Source organism: Megalops cyprinoides, chromosome 12, assembly GCF_013368585.1.
Source record: "Megalops cyprinoides isolate fMegCyp1 chromosome 12, fMegCyp1.pri, whole genome shotgun sequence".
NCBI classification, from domain to species: Eukaryota; Metazoa; Chordata; class Actinopteri; order Elopiformes; family Megalopidae; genus Megalops; species Megalops cyprinoides.
In genome coordinates this window covers 12,618,047-12,642,371 of record NC_050594.1, presented here as the reverse complement: position 1 = coordinate 12,642,371, position 24,325 = coordinate 12,618,047, and the positions used below count along the sequence as shown (strand labels likewise).

Below are 24,325 nucleotides of genomic sequence, written 5' to 3'. Positions count from 1 at the left end.
CCGCTCACACCGCTGTCCTTGAACGGAGGTGCTGGAGCAACACGGCCTTTATTGAAACATCAGAGAGGATGTGATGCGTGATACTCAGTGCTGTGCTTACAGGCCAGTAGAGGCACGGGAAAGATGGATATGAGCAGGATAATCCACCCTGTCCCACGGTCACAGGGCGGGGTTTCAGACACCGTGGTAGCGATTATGCTTCTGAGATATTTTTTAAAGTCGTTGGCAAACATATACTGAGCAGGTGGGAAATGGCTAATGAACTTTTTATTAGCAATTTTAGTGTGAAATTATGCAGAAATCATTGTTTTAGGAACGTACCTCTGACTAATTCAGATCTGGTATTCTGAATTAATGTCAGGTTCTAATGTTGATGTTTATAGTAAAGTGCCATTAAGTTATTTCCAGGCAAAAGTGATATGCCAAAAATCGAAGTGGAAGTCTCATTGCCGGTTTATTACCCACATATGAACCATTTGAAAGTCATACTTACTTAAGAGACTGAATGCAAAGCTTGTTCCTTAAAGCCCGTGAATCGCATTCACCGAGTTCATTGCATCAGCCTTAGAGGCTTTCATTTCCATGTTTTACTGCTGTTTTTCTGCTGCTCTCTTTGATTTTTATGATGCTCTTACAGATTGAATGAAGAGCGTTTATGACCCAGATTCAATCTGACCGCATTGCTGTTGCTGTCCTTAATATTGAATAATAAATTTACGGCAGTGTTCTTGCTTACAATCATGTTTTTCATTTCTAACAAAGCATATTGTAAGTGGAACACCTGAGACATTGAGATTATGTGCACTTTCTGAATTTAAGACAGATTAAGTAGTTTTGTCAGCAGCGAAAACATTTAAAGCTTGCCCAGTCTTGCTTTTCAAATGAAAGTGTGAAGCATGTGTCGGGCAATTGGCCTAAGCACAGCTTGATGGCAGTTCTGTGAATGTTTTAAAGGCTGATGTCACATGGGAGAATACTGGCCTTTAGATAAATGCCATTATGATGAATGGGGTTTTTGTTGTCTTTAGCTCTCTCTTTACTATTTATTGTGCAGCTGGGTGTTTATCTAAAGCATTCCCAATGCCAGCAGGGAATCCACACCTGGGCATTTATAAGAAATGGCGAAAAAGTAATATATAGAGGACCGTGTACTGTACTGTAGAAAATAGAGAAAGGAGAGGAGAATAAGAATGGAATGAGACAAAGAAAGAAAGAAATAACGGAGTATAAAGAAAAAAGAGAAAGGCAGAAAGCGAGAGAGAGAGAGAGAGAGAGAGAGAGAGCTCTTTCTCTGAATGCCGAGAGGACAAGCTTTGCGTTTCTTGATCGTGGACTCACTCCAGACTCTGCATAAATAAAAACATGTTTTTGCCATTAGTTGATTAATCTGCTGATTGAGTGGTCCACTTTTAATTACAAAGCAGCTCTCTTGTACTGACGGCGCTCAGCCATACGTGTGATCTTCAAACTAAAAAAAAATGCAAGCCTTCTAAATTAGCGCACTTTAAAACGCGGCAAGTTTAAACGACACATGAAGGGATCTACAGTATGTGGAGAAATGTTCCTATCTTCCTGCACTGGAGGGCTTGATTTCACACAATGCTTAATTCTCAAGGGGTAATTCCTGTCAGTCAGGGCAACAGGGTGTGACTATTTCTAGTCTGGTGAGCGCTAGGATTGGAAGACAATGTGTTGTTTTGGTAGCAGCGCATCCTCCTGCATTCTAAACATGAAACCAACACACGTCTTACGCAAGATGAGAAGTGAGATTAGCTCTGAGACCTCATTGCTCAGCATACTTGGAAACATCCCCTGAAACAGTGGAACCTGTTTTCATCAGTGCCTGTGCTCCTTATAGGAAGCCCCACTTTTGTCATGATATAAACTGAAATGCAGACCCCCCATCACACAGTCTGTTTACCATTGGACAGGGTGGGATTTGCATTTATATAAGCAACAACAAACATGCTGGAATGTAACAACCACTTTGAGGTGTGACAAGAAATCATTTGTTTTCTCTCTCTCTCTAACTATATATATATATATATATATATATATATATATATATATATATATATATATATATATATATATATATATATAGTGTTTGTGTGTGTATTTCTCTTTTTAGTTGACTGAATTTTCGGGGGGGAAATTAAATCATTTCCCTTCTGCCCTGTAGAATGCTGTGTGGAAATGATTCTGAATCAGGGCTCCTTTGCAATCTGAGCTCCTGTTTCACTGAAGTGAGCTTAATAAAGGCAGGAAGGAGTCATGCGGTATATGTGAGATTTACTAACCAATGGGCCACAACTCCTAATTGGAAACTATTTTACAGTGTCACTGCAAGCCTTCTCTCTTGGTGTAAGCATTTCTAAAACTGAGATGGGATTTTGTAAAAATTGCCAAAACATTTGCCAGTGTGTAAGTGCAAGCCTTGCAGAACACAGTATATTTAATAGTGCATTGATTGTCATCGATTTCAAAACCTGCCAGCGCTGAAACTCCACTCCACTAGATTTGCACTGCGATCCACCTGCCTTGATGGAAGCCACAACTGACTGCTGGCTTTGGATCAATTATTGATGAAAACTCTTCAGATGTGAACATATGGTGGTCTTTGATACACAGGACTCCAAAACACAAGCCACCTAATAAAATATAAAATATCAACAGTTAAACATTTTAAAATGGGTGTGTTGGCTCAGGAAAGCTGGTGCTTTGGAGAACGAGAAGCACTTGCACCAGTCCCTCATATCAGTGTGACGTGTATGATGCAACTCTGTCACACCGCGGACGTGTGTGTAACACTACTCTCTCGCACTACTTTCACATGTGTAACCCCAGTATATCATGTGGCACCCGTCTCTTGTGTAACCGGTCCTGTGTGTCCCTCCGGTCTATCTCCAGGTGATCAAGTTGACATTTGAGGACTTTGACTTGGAGCGTGGCTATGACACCCTGACAGTCGGTGATGGAGCATCAGTCGGAGACCAGAAGACCATATTTCACGTGTGAGTGTTAACCTTAGTGTCTCTCTCTTTCCATTTTTCTCTCGGTTTTGTGGATATGTTTGTCAGAATGAATATTATGTTGGCTAATGAGTGTTATATGATGTGATGCGATATCCCAATGGAGGAGTGCAGGAGAAATGCACGGTAGAAAGGCATGCTTTCTATCTTTGTGTTTCTAGTGTTCAGCCTTCATTTCCCAGCTTTGCACTGATGCCCTGGTGCAGTTGTCAAGCTGCTCGTTGCTGTTGGGCGTTGTTGTTCTTATCTTACGCTTTACAGATAAAACAGTGCTTCCGTTTTTTGATCCTAGCTCTTAAGACTGTAATCAGTTTGATGTAATGGCTCCATCAGTGTGGAGGCCTGTATGCTCGCTGGTGTTGCATAGGCTTGGACAGTGTCAAGGACGAGTGTTTGCCGCCCTGTCTCACTCCTGTCTCACACAGGAAGCTCATGCCCTTTGGTTCTGTTGCAGGCTGTCTGGTACCACCACACCGGACCTGGTGGTCAGCACTAGCCACCAGATGTGGCTCAACTTCAGGACTGATGACACCAGTGGATCCCTGGGGTTCAAGGTATCCTATGAAGGTACAGAGATGCATTTCTTATGGACGCAGACCAGACAGACCAGGCAGACTATCACCTGCTTGATTTCTTTGTCTTGATTTCATTACTAATGTCTGTGAAAAAAGGGGAAAAAACCACATTCACCTTCACTATTCAGGTTAGCGTTTTCATGGCTTATTTGATTACTGTTATTGTTATGCTTTTGTTGTGCATCACATGTAATTGTGAGAAAGTCAGGGTTTATAGTACTTGACTGAGGTAGGCTGAGTGCTCTTTCCAGCTTGTCCCCTTGTGTACCTGCCACTGGTTGCTGACCGTGGTAATAAAACAGTGGAAAGTGCACCTGTGTACAGGTGTCTTTTCTCCTGGTGCACCTCACTTTCCATTAAATCTGAGATTTTCCATTCTGTAACAGAGGAACCGTTTACAAACCTGTTTTCCCTCATCTAATTTCAAAAGCAAATGGAAACAATAATGGAAAATATTGATTTCACCTCAGTGAGATGCAGTCACTCCGGTCAGAGATGCATTTCCTTCCTCCGTCTCTTAAAGACGAAACTGAGACCTGTGATTTTACATTAGTCTCCATTATATCTTTAGAAATGAAGCAGGGTACTCAAAACATAATTAGTCCCTTTTCAGTATGGAAAGACAGCCTCAGTAGATTAGTCAAGAAGTGTAGATATTGCTCTCCTGATAGTGATTCAAAGCTGTGTTTTCATTTCCTAAAACCTTGTTGGTTAGATTTCATTGTTGTTAATGTCCTCCATATTCTGAAGATTTCAAAGGCAACATTTTGAGGGATGTTCCTGTTCATTCCATGTATGAGACTATCATGAAATCAGTCCAATCATATTTGTCATGCAGGACACACACACGCACATGCACACGTACACACACACACACACACACACCTGTGTGCTCACACACATATAAGCACCTGTAAGATGTGCAGCAGTAATTGGCCTGCTCTGCCTCTAGCCTCTGTACCCCAAATGATGGACAGTGGACTTAGTAAACCCAGAGCACATCACTGAGGTCTGTGAGCTGAAGATTTGTGGAAAGCAAATTTGCCAGTACAGCTGTTTATTTATTCATCCGGATTGTTTATTCATTAGTTGGGCCTATTGACTCTGGTGGGAAACACACTAGCACAAGGCAGGGAGCAGAGAGGATCGTTGGTAGCAGGCAGCAGCTCTTTCGTCAGGGCCTGAGACACAGGAAAGGACTGCTTCTGTATGAGAGTCGAGGTCCACGGGCTGAGAGGGGGTGGAGGTCATGGTGATGGATAGTGTTTTATTTGCAGCACAGCGCTGAGAGGTGAAATGGGCATGGTGTTTGCCCCACAGTGTCCTGCCCTGCTGGCTTTCTAATGGCCATGACTCACCCAGCACAATAAGTGGTGGACGAGGCGGTGAATGGTTGGTGGAATCATAACGGTTTGATCAGTGTGGCGAGAGCCGTTATATTTTACGAGAAACGGTTTACCTGTGGAGTGGAGGGTGTGAGCTAAATGTCATTCCTGTGATTGGTTCAGCTGCCCTACATCGCCGTCGGCTCAATGGTAATGAACCTAGACCTTCTTAATGGTTTAGTTCATATCATAACATAGTCCATAACAGGAGGAGAAACCTTTAGAAAGTTCTTTTTTATTTCCCTCTCTCTGTTCAGTCAGGTGTCAAAGAGCAGTGTTTTCTTAGATGGTAAGAAGACATTGAGAGCTTCGTAGCTTCTGAATATTCCTTTCTAATTGGGTTCACTGGCATCGGCTCTTGCCGTTGGGGCAATTTGAAGCTTCCTATGATTGCATCAGTGTAGGCCCCAATCTATCTGCAGTGAGTCACTGATCTTGCTGGAGACTCAGTCGGTCTCCTCCTTCGTAGATCACACTTTTTCATTACTGAGCCTGAACAGGCAAAGACACCTCTGTCCCAAGACACGCAGAGATTTGGGATAGTGGCTGAATCTTGAGATGCTGTCTGAGAGAGTTTTTGTCTTGCATTGACACAATCCTCCCAGCCAGCTTAGTTCATCTCCTCCCTGTCAGCTTAGTCCACTTCCTCCCAGCTAATTTAGGCCACTTTCTCCCAGACAGCTAAGTCAAACGTCTGAAGTGCCACTAGCCTTATATCTTCTGTACTTGAATCAAAATCTGTTTAGCAACTAATAGCTTTCATTACAGTGATAGGAGGAGCACTTTCTCACAGCCACACCTTTGGATTTGCACCCCCTTTATCTACTGTGCAATTCCTTCTGGAAGAGCATTCTTTAGGGGTCCATGTTTAGGTGAAAGGCATACAGTATATATATCAGTATTCTGATATTCATCAAAAATAAATACCGTATATGTGATGCATTGGGCCCTACAATGTTATATTCCTATTTCCCAGTCAGCCAGAGAGAGTTCATACAGCTCATCTGTGTCTTTGCCCTTCAGAGATTGACCAAGGGAGCTGTGGAGACCCAGGGATTCCAGCCTATGGCAAGCGGGAAGGGTCAAGCTTTCAGCACGGGGACAAGCTGTACTTTGAATGTCTGCCTGCGTTCGAGCTGGTTGGGAAGAGGAACATCACTTGTCAGAAGAACAATCAATGGTCAGCCAAGAAGCCCAGCTGTGTCTGTAAGTGGCATCTCTCTCCTCCAATCCTCAAACACGTTCTTCATTCTCTTATCATTTGGATAATTTTCTAAATGGTGGGGCTTCCGGATTCTTGAAGCAGTTTTTCCAGTATATGTTTTATTAAAAAAAAAAGGTAGGTAATGATGTATTTAATTCTGGTTAACCAGCTGCGTTGTCAGCAGAGAAGTAGAAGTAGGGAGATGTAAAGGAAGCAGTCTGTGGAGATTTCTGCCGTCTTAGAGATCTGAAAGGATCAAATGTTTTTTTAAGTAACTAAAACAGTTAATGTTTAAATATTTCTCTTCTCTTTCCCTGGTCTCTAGCTGCTTTCCATATAATCATGATACCACCAGCTGACTTGACATGCGTGTTCATCTCTTTATCCACCACCAGAGCAAAACTGATCCAAACATAGTTTTTTGTTCAGTGAGCATGATTGTAGGAGCCAGTGTCAGAGTTCAACTCCGCAGTTCCCTGATTTTATTGGATTTTTTCCCATTTTTCATGGGAACTCCTCTGTCATTTCAGTAATAATGTGGGAGGCTCTAACCTCCAGTGGCCCAAGTTTTTTTCCTTATTTGCTTCCTTATGTAGTGGGATATATTGGAAACCTGTTGTTCTGACTCCCCAGAATTCCAGTGAAAAGGCTTATGGGTAATCCTACAAGTATAATTGGCATGATCCATATTATTGGGCTCTGGCATACTTGACACTGTAAGCTTGTGGAGTGGAGCTTTAATAAAGCAATTTACTCAAAGACAGTCATTTAGGAGAAAATCGAAGCCAGAGCTCAAACAAGTCCAGTTAGACACTGTAGTTTTGCATCTTTATGATCTGGTAATATCTATTGAGTAAGAGATTAAATATTAACCCCAGATATTAAACTGGGATAACACTCTGGGAAATTCTGGTGCAGTGTCTTTTTTCTGAAGGCTAAGATCACTGCACTCTGCAGCTCTTTGATAATTACTCTTGTATTCAGTTACTTTGGTTTTGGTTACAGCGTGAGGTAGCCCAGGTACATAGATCAAATAAAAGACACTTTTGATGAAGTGAAAATGCTGTGACATAGTTGCTGGCTTGTTTGAGCTGACGATCTGGCCGGAACCAATGAAACACCCACTGAGCGTTCACCTGACTCACAGAACCGTGTTACCCCCGCTGCTGTCATGACAACACACACCGATGCAATTTATCGATTTCGCCCTCAAGTCCGTTGCTGACTGCACTCCAGAAAAGCCTGTGGCCGCAGTCGTTCAGGAAAAGTTTGGCCTGTTGTCTGCCAGCTCAACGGCTTTTTCCCCGGGTCAGTGCGGTGGCTCTGAACACATTATCCTTGGCTTGAGGTGCACAGCCATTTCAATTAGCATTGAGCGGAAGAGAATGGGAGATCACAGCTGAGCTCTGATCTCTTAGTGGAGATTTCAGAAGCTTTGCTGTGATCTCTTGTTGTCATTGTCCAGTCATTGTCACTCCAATGCTGTTTATAAAACGACTACATTTATACCTAGATTCAATATAACCGTGCTTTGTCCTAGCATTTAGGGAATTTATTAAAGTGGGTGCTTCTGTCTTAAATTGACTTAAGTCAAGGCTTTTGCAGTCACTGAAATTAGTGTTGTAAAAGGATTAGAAGTACTGAAAAAGCGAAAGTACTAACCTCTTGCTTAGAATTGTCACTAGAGTGGCCAGACATTTCTCCTGCTGTTTCTCTTCCCTTCTCCAGGTTTAGTTATTGTCTTCCCTTCAGACTAACCTCCCTCTGTTCCCACAGTTTCCTGTTTCTTCAACTTCACCACCCCGTCGGGCGTGCTCCTCTCGCCCAATTACCCCCAGGACTACGGCAACAGCATGCACTGCGTCTGGCTGATCATCGCCCGCCCAGAGAGCCGCATCAACCTGGCCTTCAACGACCTGAGTCTGGAGAAGCAGTTTGACTTCCTGTCCGTCAAGGACGGCAGCAAGGCGGAATCGCCCATCCTGGGCACCTTTTCGGGCGACGTTCTGCCCTCACCCATCACCACCAGCGCCCACGTGGCCCGGCTGGAGTTCCTGACCGACCACACCAACACGGACCGCGGGTTCAACATCACGTTCACCAGTGAGTAAAAGAGCATGGGCTGCTTCTTCTACAGGAAGTACACTAAAACTGATCGCTACTGTGCCGGGAATTACACTAACACTGACTGCTGCTGTACCAGGTAGTACACCAACACCGACCACCACTGTACCAGCTAGTATGCTAATCCTGACCACTGTACCCGGTTTCTCCAGCTGATGCCTGTACACTAATACAGACTGCGGCTTGTCTGCACCCACACGCCTCTCCATCAATGTGCAGTCTGCCTCCTTGAATGTGCAGTCTGCCTCCTTGAGCTTGGAAATCGTTTAAAAAAATGTTCAGAGCCCAACAAATCAATATGAAGATGATCAGTGAAGGAACGTGCCCAAAATAATAAGCAGGAATAAACAAACAAAAAAAAAAAACAACAGTGTACATTTTCTAGTTTACCCAGCTAATGTTGTGATTGTTCATATTTCTTTGTGTTTTTGGATGTTTTCTGCTACAGTGCTACCAATATACTCCTGAATGTATTTTCTGTAAACTAGTCATGGTATTCATGGAAAAAAAAGACAAAATAAAACTATACATCATGTAAGCAACCATTAATGTAATTGTTCTGTGCTCTCTTCTATCCCTGCATACCCTTACTACGTCCTTAACACCCCCATCCCACCCCTTCCCTGTGTCTCGCTCCCATTTTTCCCACGATCCTTTGCATCTCTCCCTACAGCATTCCGGCACAATGAGTGCCCAGACCCCGGGGTGCCGGTCAACGCCCGCCGCAGGGGCGAGAGGCTGCAGCTGGGCAGCTCTGTGTCCTTCGAGTGCGAGGAGGGATTCGTGAGGACGCAGGGCTCCCTGACCATCTCCTGCGTGCTGAAGGAGGGGAGCGTGGTGTGGGACAGCACTGTGCCACGCTGCGAGGGTGAGAGCGGGACCGTTTGCACAGTGCAGTGGAGTGTGTAGCCAGGTGGTTTGTGGTTGTGGCACAGTTTGCGTATTGGGTATTGAGGTTGTTTATAGTTGGCGTAGTGGTGTGGTTTGTGTGTTGTGTTTTGAAGAGGTTTGTAGATTGTGTAGTGATGTGGTTTGTGTGGTCAGGTGGTTTGTGTAATGAGGTAGTTTGTTGATTGTGTAGTGACATGGTTTTATATAGTGAGGCAGTTTGTGAATTGTGTAGTGATGTGTAGTCAGGCAGTTTGTGTAGTGCAGTGTATTGTGTAGTGATTGTTGTGTAGTTTGTGGATTTTGTAGCGAGTAGTGAGATGGTTTGTGGATTGTGTAGTGGCGTGGTTTGAGGATTGTGAGTCTCTTTTTTGCCCCCCTCAGCTCCCTGTGGTGGGACCCTGAAGGCCTCTAGCGGGGTCATCCTCTCCCCAGGGTGGCCCGAGCTCTACAAAGAGGCGCTGAACTGCGAGTGGGTCATCTTAGGTCCGCTCGGGAACCCCATCAAGATCATCTTTGATAAGTGAGTCAGCTGCTTGTCAGTGTTCCTCTGTAGCTAATGGCCAGGAGGCCATGGCTGAAGAAAACGATTCCCTATGCCTGTCCATCTGTCTCAATGCCTCTGTTTTAAAGCTCAATGCAACAGTATTAACTGCATTTGTGAAGCATTTGCACTTTTACAAATATAGGGGGACTAACATTTATTGACTTTTTTATGCAACACCTGTTTGTTCAGCTGCCTTCCTACAGGAGTTGTACGTGTGTCCTTGCCTAAGAAAACCACACACACACAAACATACACACACACACACACACACACACACACACACAAACGTGCAGCTGGAGTAGGAGGAAAAGGCAGGCTGGCTCATTGTTACAGGGCAGTAGTGTCACAGAGTGCCCCCATGGTTTTGATACTGAACGGAATCAGTTTCTCTGAATTCCTGTATTCTCAGGTCTAAACCCCATGAAAAATAAACACCGTAGGAATGGTTGCTACTCTTTGATTTTTTTCTGGCATCAATAAAACATTGCTTTCTGCTCCATTTAATGGCTTTCATTTTGACTCTGTTCCTGTTGCTCCCTCTCCTCCTCTGGTCTGCATGGTTTATCCAGTGATTGTTAATAATGTGTAAGGGACAGAACCGGCTCTGAGGAACACGCTGCTGGAGTATAAACAGACATAACACAAGCATGTACAAAGCATTGCATCATTGGTCCCAAGACTTTGCATATGAAGACACTGTGTAATCTAAGAGCAAACAAATGCATGCTGTATATTTTGGATTGCCAATTCATTTTTGCATTGTCTGCTATAGTGCTTTTTAGCTACTGTTTGTACATAATTTTACATGTGTTTTCTGCTGAGCCATTTTCCCCCCAGCTGACTTCAGCTGTTGGCCTACTGCCAGTGCATGTTGTGTTGACCTGACGGTAGTGACTTCCCCACAGGTTTCGAACAGAGGTCAACTACGACGTCCTAGAGATCCGGGACGGGCAGCTCCCTTCCTCTCCCCTGATTGGCAGTTACCATGGCACCCAGGTGCCCCAGTTCCTGATCAGCACTTCCAACGTCCTGCACCTGCTGTTCTCCACTGATAAGAGCCACTCCGACACCGGCTTCCGAATCCGTTACGAAAGTATGCAGACCGCCGAGAGCTCGGGACCGGCATTGTGCTTCATTAGAGCGACTGTAGAGTCACTTTCATATAAAGTGACTACAGAACAGAACACCAATATTGAGGGAGGCGATAGAGCAGAATGCAGTTATTTAGAGTAATATATAAATGAAGTTATTTAAAGTGACTTTAGAACAGAAGTTATTGAGAGTGCTTGTTGAACTGAGAATGCTTATTTGGTGTGATTATAGAACAGAAGATCCTTCTTTAGAGTGCCTGTTGAACTGAAAATGCTTATTAAGAGTAACAGAGGACAGAGGACAATTATTTAAAGTGACTATTAAATTGAAAAAGAGTCTCATCAATTGCCTCTAACTGCACCTCTACATATACAGGTGTCTACACCGTTAAAATAACCGTTAAAAAAAGCAGAAGCAGGCTCCATATCACTACACTTCAACATGTGCTAGAATGTCTTTACAGCAAATGATATTATAGACAAACTAATTTACCCAGGCCTTTGAAGATGTGTATGAGCATGAAAATGTTCATATCAATGTATCCATTCATATGTTTGTTTGCACCAGTATGGAAGTTTATGTTACTTGAATATGTTTTTTTTCCTCTAGGCTATAGGACACACTGCAAACCAGATTTCTTGTCGTTGATTGGGCATACAGAACACTGAGTGACCATTAAAAAAAAATCATTAATTCTAAATAGTAGTTCATCATAAAAGTTGCAATCCAGAGCAGTACCTTACTTTATTACCTATTTGTAAAGGTTGTGATCTAGCGTATTGCATTGCCTTATTACCTCTTTGTAAAGGCTGTGATCCAGAGCAGTGTATTACTTTATTAACTTTGTATAAAGGTTGCGATCCAGAGTGGTACATTACCTTATTAATTTTGTATAAAGGTTGTGATCCAGAGTGGTGCAATTGCCTTATTACCTCTTTGTAAAGGCTGTGATCCAGAGCACTTCATGGCTGAACTCCATCTTCCCCTACCTCTCTAGCCGTGGAGCTGCAGTCCGATCACTGCATAGACCCAGGGATCCCCGTTAACGGCCAGAGGCATGAGAATGACTTCTACGTGGGGGCCCTGGTGACGTTCAGCTGTGAGCCGGGGTACTCCTTAAGTGACGAGGCCCCTCTGGAGTGTGAGCCCAACTTCCAGTGGAGTCGACCCCTCCCCAGCTGCGATGGTACCAGCACCGCCTCTGTTCCGAACTCTGAAAATCATTTCCGTTAGGATATTCATTATTGATTTTGATCTGATTTCCATTTGTCCCTAGACTACTCTAAAACTTAAGTTCAGACAGAGTTCAACTGCTGCGCTCTTTGTTTTTTTTTACTTTGAACAAGAAATTTAAGCAAAAGTATTTCCACACACACACATACATACATAGTACCACATTCAGAATACGGCTATGCTAGCACACACACAGCTCCACTAGCATACACACACCTGTACCAGTGCACAAATGGCTATACTACCACACACACAGCTGTGCTAGCACATTAACATAGCTATGCACGATGCGCAGTCCGTATAATTTATTGAAAGCCCTGCATATTGATGACTGTGTGCTGCAGCTCTATGCGGAGGGTATATCCAGCGGAACTCTGGGACCATCCTGTCCCCTGGTTTCCCTGACTACTATCCCCACAACCTGAACTGCACCTGGACCATCGAGACATCTCACGGGAAAGGTGAGACTCCCCTGTCCCCTGTCCCCTGCCCTGCTGCTGTAAAGTCTTCACAGTTCCAGTCTGTCTAGCTCACTGTTATCCCGCTGTGACCTGGACTAGCTGCTTATTACCTCCCTTCTCTGCTCATCACTTTCTCTCTATGCCTTTACATCCGTCCCTCTGCCTGCCTCTCTCTCTCCTTCACTCTCTCTCTCTCTTTCTCTCTCCCTTTTTCTTTATCCCTCCCTCCCTTTCTTTCTCCTCTCTGTCTCCCTCCCTCTCTCAGGTGTGCAGTTCACCTTCCACACCTTCCACCTGGAGAGCCCTCATGACTACCTCCTGGTGACGGAGAACGGCAGCTTTTCCCAGCCACTGTGGAGCCTGACGGGTTCCTCCCTGCCCCCGCCGCTGAGCGCAGGCCTCTTCGGGAACTTCACCGCCCAGATACGCTTCCTGTCCGACTTCTCTGTCTCCTACGAGGGCTTCAACATCACCTTCTCTGGTCAGTCATGTGACCACCTCCTCCGCGGGACTGCCGCCTGATGAATGGATGAGCAGATGGATGAGTAGATGAATAATGAATGAATCTTTTCTAACATGCCTGGTAACCGTGACATTTAGTGAATACAGGCTTACCTGACTCTGACAATTAGTCAACGTGGTGCAATCAAAGAGAAGAGTGGTGATATTTATTTGCATGGGATTACAGTAGTATGTCAAGTGTTGCATTTACCCTCTCTGGTCTTTTAATTTATGGTATCGCAATGTCTGATCTATTTTGTTTTGTTTGTTGTGTTTCGTGTAAAAATGTCAAACCCTGTTGGCATTCAGAATGTACTCTGAGTGGGTGTGAATTAAAGTAACATGCAACTGTGTCAAATTAGAGCGTTAATTCACATACTTGATGTCCCATTGAGAGCCTCTCTCTCCCCTCGCCCCCCCCCCCAACCCTCTCTCCCTCTTTCCCTCCATTCCCATCCTCTCTCCCTGCTCTCTCCTTTTCTCTGTCTCTCTCCCTCCCTGTCTCCCTCCCTGCTGACCACCTTCTCTCCCTCCTTCCTACTCGCCCTCTCTCCCTGTCCATCTCCCTCCCTCTTCCTCCCTCTTACCCACCCTTTATCCCTACCCCTCTCTCTGTCCCTCCTTCTCTCCTTCTCTCCACCAGAATATGACCTGGAGCCCTGCGAGGATCCTGGCGTCCCCCCTTTCAGCACTCGTAAGGGCCTGCAGTACGGGGTGGGGGACTCCCTCATCTTCTCCTGTTTCCCAGGTTACCGGCTGGAGGGACCGTCTCGGGTCACGTGCCTGGGGGGGCGGCGGCGGGTGTGGAGCTCGGCTCTGCCAAGGTGTGTTGGTAGGTGGTCCCGTGCTTTCACTTTGCTTGGTTGACCTTCGACCCTAGCCTGTCCCCCTCCCTTTTGTTTGTCTTTTTTCAGGATGCAGACAGAAATGAGTGAAAGGGCATTAATGCAAGATCTGAAAACATTTCTTTGCATGCATGGAGACCCACAGCACTTAACGACCACTTGCGCTGTAAAGGAACCCTACCCGTGCATCTCACCTTAGAGGACAGCATTTAAGAGTGCACATAACACTGTGTGTGTAGCAGACTGTGTGTGTGTGTGTGTGTGTAACAGACTGTGTGTGTGTGTGTGTGTGTGTGTGTGTGTGTGTGTGTGTGTGTGTGTGTGTGTGTGTGTGTGTGTGTGTGTGAGGGGCACACTCTCTGCATGTATAAAATGCTGTGTATAACACACTCCGTGCGTGCTCTTCCCTGGCTTGAGAATGTGTTTACTGTGTGTACATTCACTCATCTCAATGCAGTAATGTGAACCCCAGAGTGTTGTGGAGATGGATGAACACCGAGGCTGTGTGGTGCAGTGATACATCTGCCATGGGAAGCCAGGGATATCTTGCAGGCCGTATCTGTCCACAGCATTAAACAGCCGAATTGCTCTGAGCTCCAGACTCAGGAATAATTTGTTAACCTTATGATTCTGTCATTCCAGCCGAAGCAAACAAATTAAGTTTCATAAATGTATTTTTTCCAGCAATTTCTGGCTCATGGCTGTCTGCATATGTCCTCAGTTTCTTCTTTTTTTAATTTATTTAATAATTTTTTTGTTTGGAAGTAGGTCATGCCGTTTCTAAATAAATAAGTACTGAAATCCATTGGGATAGAAGAGTGTGATTTCCATAACAGTCTCCTGAGATTAAGAATGCACATTTATCTGTTTTTTTTGCCCATGGTGATTTTGTGGTTTAATGAAGAATTATGAATTGAATACATAATTCTGTCATAGATACAGATTTTTCAAGGCATATGCATAACAGTATGCATTTTTTGTCAGCTGGATCGCAATGGCAAACCCATTTGGGCTAAACCATTTTTTTCCCTGAACTGCAATTCAACCAGCTGCCTGAAAACAAGAAACCCATTAAAAACAGAGCTTGATGTGGTGTTTTTTGCCTGAAGCCTGGTGCAGACTGATCCCACCTTAGCTGCACATGTGCCATTCCAGTGAGAGACGCTATTTATATTACATTTACTGCGCAGTCACTCTTATCCAGAGTGACTTACATAGCTTTTCACATGCTATACGTTTATAGACTATACTTTTGTACAGCTGAGGCAATCTTGGTTAAAACACCTTGCCTAAGGGCACAATTGCACCAGCCCACCTTGGAATTGAACTAGCAACCTTTACATTAGAATTCCTGCTCCTTGCTGCTATGCCACACTGCTGCTGGTACAGTGATTTGTTTTCATGTTATTACTGTAGAACTTCCCTATACACTCCTGTGAACTGGATGTTTATAAATGAATGCAGTCCCTCCGTGAAGTGGCGTGTGTTTGGTTATTAATATATGATGGAGGGGAAAATCCAGATTCTATTGTATGTTGCGTTTCTGTTATGACGAGAGTATAGCATAAATCCACTGGTGCATATGTGGGTCTGGAGCACAGCAGAGACTGCTTTTGTCTCCTCTTTTTACCTTGTTCCTGTAATCTGCCGCATCTCTCTCCCACCCTAGCATGATGAAATCATGGGGTAGCCCCCTCCCCCCCAGACTTCCACTTTACTCTCCTGGGCATTGAGCCAATCTATGATCCTATGTATGATTGCCCAGTAAGCTCTGTTCTCATGGGTGGAGCATAACTCTGTTCTCATAGAGCTTTGCTCTTAAATATGGAATAGAGCTCTGTTTTTATAGGTGGAGCAGAGCTCTGTTCTTGTTGGTGTAGCATAGCTCTGTTCTTTAAGGTACTGTATAGCTGGGCTCTGTTGCTTAAGGTATAGATAGGCTGTATAGGTTTAGTGAGGCTCTGTTCCTGTAGCCAGGCTCTACTGGGAAGATAAAGCAGGGAATTGCATTTGCTTTTGTAATTTGTTTTCAGAGTCATGGCCAAGCATGCCTGCATGTGTGTTTTGGAGTATTTTGTGTGTGTCTGTGTGTGTGTGTGTGTGTACGCACGCGCGTGTGTGCGTGTGCGTGTGTGTGTGTGTGTGTGTACGCGCGCACGGATGTATGTATATGTGTATGTATATGTGTGTGTGTGTGTGTGTGTGTGTGTGTGTGTGTGTGTGTGTGTGTGTGTGTGTGTGAGTGTGCGTGTGCGTGTGCGTGTGCGTGTGCGTGTGCGTGTGCGTGTGCGTGTGCGTGTGCGTGTGCGTGTGCGTGTGCGTGTGTGTGTGTGTGTATATATATATATGTTTGTGTGTGTAAAATGCTCCTCTTCTCTTGGCAGCTGAATGTGGTTCCTCAGTGACAGGCAGACAGGGGGTCCTGCTGTCACCAAACTACCCTGCTTATTACAGCAACAACCATGAATGCATCTACTCCATCAGAACACAGCCAGGCCGCGGGGTGCAGCTCCGAGCAAGAGACTTCCACCTGCAGGAGGGCGACTTGCTGAAGGTGAGCTGTCACACACACACACACTCACATTCGCGTTGACATTTACAGTATGTCCATACTATAGCCATTTCCTGCAGTGCTCTTACTGAACCATCTCCTTTGTGTGTGTGTATGTGTGTGTGTGCGTGTGCTTGTGTTTAATTGCTTGTGGATGTATGTGTGTGTATATGTGTGTGCAGGTCTATGATGGCAGCGATAACCATGCTCGCCTGCTGGGCGTCTTCACGGCCAGAGAGATGCTGGGCGTGACCCTGAACAGCACGTCCAGTTCCCTGTGGCTGGAGTTCATCAGCGATGCAGAGAACACCAGCAAGGGCTTCCAGCTGCACTTCACCAGTGAGTTTCATTCTTACCCAGCACCACTAATCCCCTAACCCTTCACCAGTGAGTCTCTCTGACCCAGCACTACTTATCCCCTAACCCTTCACCAGTGACTCTCTCTGACCCAGCACTACTTATCCCCTAATCCTTCACCAGTGACTCTCTCTGACCCAGCACTACTTATCCCCTAATCCTTCACCAGTGACTCTCTCTGACCCAGCACTACTTATCCCCTAATCCTTCACCAGTGAGTGGCATTCTTACCCAGCACCACTAATCCCCTGGTCCTTCACCAGTGAGTCTCTCTCTTGCCCAGCACCACTAATCCCTTGATCCTTTAAGACTGAGTGTCTCTATAACAGCACTGTCACTAATGCCTTTCTCCCCTTTGTCTCTCTCTCTCTGTGTCTCTCTCTCTCTCTCTCTCTCTTTCTCAGGTTTTGAGCTGTTGAAGTGTGAGGATCCAGGCGTGCCCCAGTACGGCTACAAGAAAGAGGACAGGGGTCACTTTGCGGGCAGCAGGGTGTCGTACAGCTGCGAGGCGGGATACACTTTGAGGGGCAGTGAGGTGTTGACGTGCCTGAGAGGGGAGAGACGTGCCTGGAACAACCCCCTCCCTCAGTGTGTTGGTAGGCACCCCCCCCCCCCCCCACCCACCACACACACACACACAGAAAAAATATCATTGAAAAGAAGCATGCAGCTTGGCAACATTTTTTCGTCAGCCTTTTTGTGTGGGTGTCTGAAGGACGCACTCGCGGACACCCACATTTGCGTACATACGTACACACGCACATTGACACGCACCACACAGACACAGACACTCAGGCTTGCGCATACACACTTTATGCATCATAAGAACAGACGGCTGTCCTCTTCTTTCTATTCCTGTCATTCTTCTGTTCTGACTCTCTCTCTGCGTCGGAGGACCCAAGCAATGAGAGTCATATAATTGGGGTCAGAGCTCACCATGCCGGGTGATTATAACCCTGCTCTTTTCTGGACGTTTTATCCTCTCTTCAACACCAAACATTTCATTCACAGCTAATTAGACCGTTCTATTTTAATCCCAGTATCACTGTTTTAAATTCCGTCTGTCATGTGGTGAGATATATAAATGACAGTAACAGGGAGGTTGCATAACCAGTTTTAGACCATCTCAAACCTGCTGTTTGCGAGTTAGTCAAAGCGGGGAGTCCAGCAGCTGTTACAGTCAAAACAATATACAGTAGTTTCCCCATCTCTGGATCAATGTGTGTGTGTGTGTGTGTGTGTGTGTGTGTGTGTGTGTATGTGCGCGCGCGTGTGTGTGTGTGTGTGTGTGTGTGTGCGCACATGTACGTGTGTCTGTTTCCTTATTTTGAGTAATGCCTTAAAATTGTGAGACTAGAGCTGTCATGTTTCCCACCCGAGAAGCGGTTACAGACGAGTGATTTGTAGCACATAACTGGATTGAGACAGTGGAGAAAAGATGGATTGCACTGTGGCTTGCTGAAGTGTCACTTTCGCCACATCTGAAACATCTCTGTTAAAATGTGGTGACACACATATCTCATTCTTTTAGAGAGAGTGTGAGCTGCTTCACACAGAAGCACAGCTCTTAGATGACTGTGAGAGGCATCCTGGACTGGTAGAGTGAAGAGTGTATTCAAACAGTTTCTCTCTCTGTCCAGCTCTGTGTAAAAACTGATATTCTGTCTGTCCATCCCTCCTTCTGTCTGCATGTCTGTCTGTCTGACTGCCTCTCTCTCCACCTGCGTGCCTGTGTTTTCACAGCGGAGTGTGGCGGGGAGATTAAGGGGGAGACCGCAGGGCGTATCCTCTCGCCCGGTTACCCAGCACCTTATGATCACAACCTGCACTGTGTGTGGACCATCGAGGCAGAGCCTGGAAGCACAATTGGGTAAGTACTGCAAACACACACACACACACACACACATACACACACACACACACACACACACAAACAAGCATACCCTCTCTCTCACACACTCACACACAGGTTGAGAGGATGGAGGGGCGGAGGGGCGGAGGGGCGGAGGGGCGGAGGGGCGGAGGGGCGCTGACTCAGAGATGTGAGTGAAAGAGCAGAAACCGAGACTAAGTGATGAAGATGACTTCTAGCATTACACCCCCTTAGAGACTATACAGGGGAGGGGCGGAGTAAGAGAGAGAGAGAGAGATGTGCATGTGAGTGTGTATTTGCCTGTAGGGACACTTGCAGTTGCAATTTGAGTCTAGCAATCCTGAGGAAGACTTCCCCTGAGAAAATAGAAAAGAAATATGCCTATTTTTATGTTTCAGGCAAGAGTAACAAAGTGCTTGTGTGCTTAGATGGCAGGCGATGCCATGTAGGATGAGTAAACCCCTGTCAATGAGTGCCTCTGCCTCGCCCTCTCTGACCCCAGGCTGCACTTCCTGGTCTTCCACACGGAGGAGGTCCACGACGTGCTGCGGATTTGGGACGGGCCTCAGGAGGGCGGGGTCCTGCTCCGGGAGCTGAGCGGGTCCGTCCTTCCCCCTGACGCCCACAGCACCTTCAACACCGTCAGCGTGCACTTCACCACCGACTTCTTCACCAGCAAGCAGGGCTTTGTGCTGGAGTTCTCCGGTAAGGACATGGCCCCTGCTCCTTCTAGCAGCACACAAAGGCTGTTGGGAGGCTGGGAATTATACCACCTTCGCTTCGTGAGCTGGATGCTGACATTATCTTTGTATCTTTGCATCGAAGATGTGAATTCCCTGGTAAAATTTAGATTTCGAAAATGAAACTCAAGGAAAGGGTTTAATAGGCATATCCAGCATGCCCTAGATGGTGTGAACAATGTGTTTTTGTTTTGTATGACGAAGCAAGCATTGTTCCTGGGTTTACTCCTTTCAGCCAGTGACTCCGAGTGCCCCCTCAGCCCAGTGTAACAGCCTTCATGTAAACACCCTCCATAATTTATAACCTCTCAATTTGTGGTGTCTGTTTTCTCTTTTAAAATCCAGCATCTGATAGGCTTGCTTTCCCGGGCACTTTGTTATTTTTGTAGTAGACTGTGAATCACAGTTCCTTCAGTTCTCAGTCATTTGGGATGATAGATGTTTCCTAAAACTTTGTTCAGAGTTGCACCTTTAACAGTGGCGTTGCTCCAGACAAGCTTGTTTCCGTGGTGCTCATACGGCATCAGCATTCAGCACCTGACGGCGCTGCTCCGTCCACCATGATCGTGTGACGGGGCGCCGCGTCTCAGGGCTACTCCCTCCGCCTGTTCTCCGTTCCCCACCGCCACGCTTTGATTCCGCTCCTTTTCATCTCAGTTCAGTGTCTTTGCCTTCCACGCCCCTTCAGCTGCGCAGTCAAAGCAGGCGAGACTGATCCAGGATCATGTTGCGTTCGCGTTTCCTTCCTGCTGAGTCAAACCGGAAAGAAGGCTTTGCTTCATCCGCGTCTGAGGTGCTAGATTATGCTAACTACTTTGAAGTGTTAACTGTAGGTTGAAGGCTTTTTTATTCTAAATCAATGGCTCAGCTCCTCTGTTTGGAAAGGTCTCTTTAAGTGAGGAAACTTCGGAATGCTCCGGACGCATTGCTCTGTGTGCAGCTCATCCCATACAGATTCCCACAATGCATGCTGGGAGTTTGCCGGATACGTTTTCTGTGAGTGGCATATTTGCTCAACAGAAGTCCATGTTGAGGACATGAAAAACGTTGCCCCTGGCACAGTGTGAAATCTGCTCTGTATTTCGCTGGTGCAGCTAGACTGTAGTGCTTCTGGCTGTATCTTTCACTGGTGCAGTTGGGCACCAGACTAAATATGTGATATTTCATCATAAGTGATACCATGTAGAATAAATGAAAGAGTGTAAGTGCTGATGCAGAGCTCTGAGGCCTGTGAGCAAAGAGTGAAGCTTGGAGCAGGAAGTGCCAACAGGAAGAGGAAGTGCTGTCTGGAGCAGGAAGTCTCAACAGTCTCAAAGTCTCAAGGAGCGCTTCCTGGTGTGATTATTTCAAACCATGAATGGTATTACTCAGTGGGTGTTGTTTCTTTTCCCATAGTCGCTACTGCCACTTCCTGTAATGATCCGGGCATGCCTACCAATGGCACGCGCAACGGAGATAGCAGAGAGCCTGGTGATCACATGACCTTCCGGTGCGATCCTGGATATGTCCTGCAGGGGGCAAGCAAGATCACCTGCACAGAGATCAATAGCCGCTTCTTCTGGCAACCTAGCCCTCCCACCTGCACAGGTAAAAACACACACACACACATCCACACAAACCACACAAAGCCTAATATATACCCATCCCCTGACCTTCCCACCTGCACAGGTAAAAACACACACACACACACACACACACACACACATCCACACAAACCACACAAAGCCTAATATATACCCATCCCCTGACCTTCCAACCTGTGCAGGTAGACACCCGCCTATTCTCTGACCTTCCTGCCTGTGCAGGTAAATACCCACCCATCCCCTGACCTTCACAGAACCTCATGCTTTTTCTTCATGTAAGCATCTTCAATTTTCCCTTTTACATTTTTATTTTAAAATTATTTTTCATTTGGCAATTTTTGGTTTTTCTTTCATTGGATGTGTTCATGGTCTTCATTTTGTTCTCATGCCAGCTCCTGATTGGTTCACTGTACTGCCCTTTAATGAACATGTAAATCATGGTATATCAGGGGCTGAATTACTCTAGTCTATGCTGTCAGTCACATCAGATCATCTGTAAGTCTGACAGTGCATTGTCAGAGCAATGCTGTCACATTAGTGAGATCATCTTAAAACAACAAGGTAAACTCATTCGCTTCCTGTATTGATTATCATTTTTCATCCTTTTTTTTTTAAATCATGTTGAAAACTGACTGCTGTTAATGTGCTGCTCTGCCTGGCTCACGTGGAGAGATTTTCAGTTTCAGTTCAGTTTTCAACTAGAAATCAGATATCACACATTTTGAAAAAGACACACACACACACACACACACACACACACACACACACACATATATACATAATTTGCATTTGCGCACACACAAACACATTATCTGGATATTGGCCGAAATTTTTCACACATATCTTCAGACATATTAAGCTGCTGCTGGAGTTCCCCGGGACTGAATTGAATGCGTGACCTATTTATCAACAAAAGCTCTGAGAGGAAAACATCTGAAGAATCTGTGGAAGAAAATTTAAATTGAGGATTGAACATAGCTAACAAATTTAATTTTATGGTTCTGCAAGGGTAGGAATCTAAAATAATTCTCAGCTCTCCATACATAATCTGATATAACCTGGGTAGGCTTTTAAAATATTGAAATATTGAAATATAATATTGAAACTTTGGTGTACAGTATTGAGTATGATGCATTAAAGGCTGAATATAGTTATATATTCTGTAGTTAGTACAGTATACTGACTGCACTATCAAATGCCAAATGAAGAAAATGATTTCTTAGAAAGCAACAATGCTTTATGAAAGGATTTGTTGGTTTCCTCTAAATGAAAATAATTAGCCATGGTTTATTTGCTGTGGGTAGGCATCTTGCTTAATTAGGGGTTTAATTATTTCAGTGGGTGCTCGGCTGGAACCAAAACCAGGATGTCCAGGTGACTCCAGAGACAGGAGGGAAAGAGAGACTCCGCTTTAAATGTTCCTTCCAAAAACTGTCAGTTTTCCCCCACTGTTGACTTTCCTAAAACACTCAATTTGCCTCAGTATGAATATTTCCTCCGAAGATGTTTATAAACAGTTTCATCATCAACATTTTCCCTTTACAGTGTTTCTCACTCTAAATATCCCTCCCGTAAGCATTCATTAATTTCATAAATTTCCTGTCAGCCTTCTAACCCAAAAAAATTCTCTCTCCAAAATATTTGTCAAGTGTAGATGGTTCATCCAAAGATATTTGAAAAGTGTCTCACTATAAATGTTCCCTCGGTGACATTCACAAGCTGCTCAAGGAGGTTGTGTTCCTTCTGCTTGCTCAGTGTGTCCCTGCTCTCTTCCCCTCCCTGCAGCACCGTGTGGGGGTAATCTGACGGGTCCCGGAGGGCTCATCCTGTCCCCAGAGTACCCGGAGCCCTATCCTCACGGCCGAGAGTGTGACTGGACTGTCACAGTAGCGTCTGACCATGTCATCGTGCTCAGCTTCAACCAGTAAGTTAAACTGGGGGAGGGGCTGCATGGATTAATCCTGGGGTTCCATCAGTGTTCTTCTGTGCCCTTCGGTGGCTGTTTGCTGGACTACAGAGAATCTGCTTCTGGCTTCTCTGTTTGGATCATCTCTGTTTGGAATTGCCGAGGTTTAATTAGAATCCAGCTCCTATCTACAGTTCAGCTGTCAGTTTTAATCCGCACTTCAGCGCTCTTCGATGTATGCTCGTCCCTGCACTCACTGCTGATGTCCTAAAGCTACAGAATGGAGAAGTAAGACCCCTATGAGATTAATGAGCGGACCAGGAATAGTCTGTACAGGTGGTTGGAAGCCTTGAACATTTCTCACAAGTGTTTGTTGACCATGGATGTCCCACAGTTAGTGTTCATAAAGCATGAATGTTGTCTGAAGATGATAGTGAAGTCCGAAAGTTCTGCACAAGTATTAGTAGACTATGAACATTCCTCTCTTGTGTTAGTGAACCATGGAAGTTTTTTTTTCAATGTTAGTAGACTAAAACACTTTTTGCTAGTGTTAGAGGACTGAGCTTTATCTGCAGATGATCATGGACCATGACTGGTGTCCTCTGGCGGTAGGTATTACGACATCTCTCTCCAGGTGTTAGTGGACTGTGACTGCTTTCTCCAGGTGTTACTGGACTCTGATGATTCCCCAGGGCTGGTCATGGTCTGTCTGCAGGAGTTTGTAGATGGTGACTCGGCACGCTCTGCCCCCTCTCAGGTTCAGTCTGGAGCCCAGTTATGACTTCCTGCACATCTACGACGGTCCAGACTCTCTCAGCCCTCTCCTGGGCAGCTTTTATGGCACGGAGGTCCCGGATCGAATCGAGAGCAGCTCCAATACGCTTTTCCTGGCCTTCCGCAGCGACGCCTCCCTCAGCAGCAACGGCTTCATACTACAGTATACCGGTATGCTCCCTGCTGGCAAGAGGACCTCATTTCATCCTTTTATAGTGGATGATGAGGGAGGAACTTACAGAAACATGTGCCTTCCCTTTCTCTCTACTTGCATCTGCCATCCCCCTCTGGTAGGTACTGTAAGGATGGAAGTTTTTTTTCCGCAATATTTCTATAGTATAGTTTAATCATCCAAGAACATGGGACAGAGTTCATTAACCTGAACATGGGACTTAATTAATCCAAGTTCATTGACCCGAGATAGATGCAAAGGTATGGCTGATTTAAAAAGAGCAGCTCTGTTGACTTAGGAGTTATATATCATGTCTTGCTGGAGTGGTGTGTTTTAGTGGAAGTGATATGTTTAGTAATGCAGGATCGATACATTATGCATGACTATGAGGGAGCGGTACTGTGTGTTTAAATATGAGTGAATAATGTTTCGCTTTGGCTAATTTGTTCACCCACATGTGTAAAGGGTAAAGGAGGTCACCC

The 24,325-nt window shown here is 45.3% G+C and overlaps 1 protein-coding gene across 1 annotated transcript in view; it reads left to right on the top strand.

Annotated features, from left to right (window-relative positions):
- Positions 1-24,325, top strand: part of LOC118786567 (CUB and sushi domain-containing protein 1-like) — a 159,322-nt gene that overhangs the window by 86,663 nt on the left and 48,334 nt on the right. The window contains exons 11-29 of the mRNA XM_036541696.1: positions 2,911-3,014; positions 3,487-3,599; positions 6,016-6,198; positions 7,973-8,299; positions 8,994-9,188; positions 9,593-9,731; positions 10,661-10,848; positions 11,845-12,033; positions 12,425-12,541; positions 12,807-13,022; positions 13,686-13,874; positions 16,272-16,441; positions 16,621-16,777; positions 17,200-17,391; positions 18,539-18,665; positions 19,171-19,373; positions 20,804-20,995; positions 22,777-22,915; positions 23,655-23,842. Of these exons, the coding sequence (XP_036397589.1) occupies positions 2,911-3,014; positions 3,487-3,599; positions 6,016-6,198; positions 7,973-8,299; positions 8,994-9,188; positions 9,593-9,731; positions 10,661-10,848; positions 11,845-12,033; positions 12,425-12,541; positions 12,807-13,022; positions 13,686-13,874; positions 16,272-16,441; positions 16,621-16,777; positions 17,200-17,391; positions 18,539-18,665; positions 19,171-19,373; positions 20,804-20,995; positions 22,777-22,915; positions 23,655-23,842 (3,328 nt within the window). The remainder of the gene's footprint in view (positions 1-2,910; positions 3,015-3,486; positions 3,600-6,015; positions 6,199-7,972; positions 8,300-8,993; positions 9,189-9,592; positions 9,732-10,660; positions 10,849-11,844; positions 12,034-12,424; positions 12,542-12,806; positions 13,023-13,685; positions 13,875-16,271; positions 16,442-16,620; positions 16,778-17,199; positions 17,392-18,538; positions 18,666-19,170; positions 19,374-20,803; positions 20,996-22,776; positions 22,916-23,654; positions 23,843-24,325) is intronic.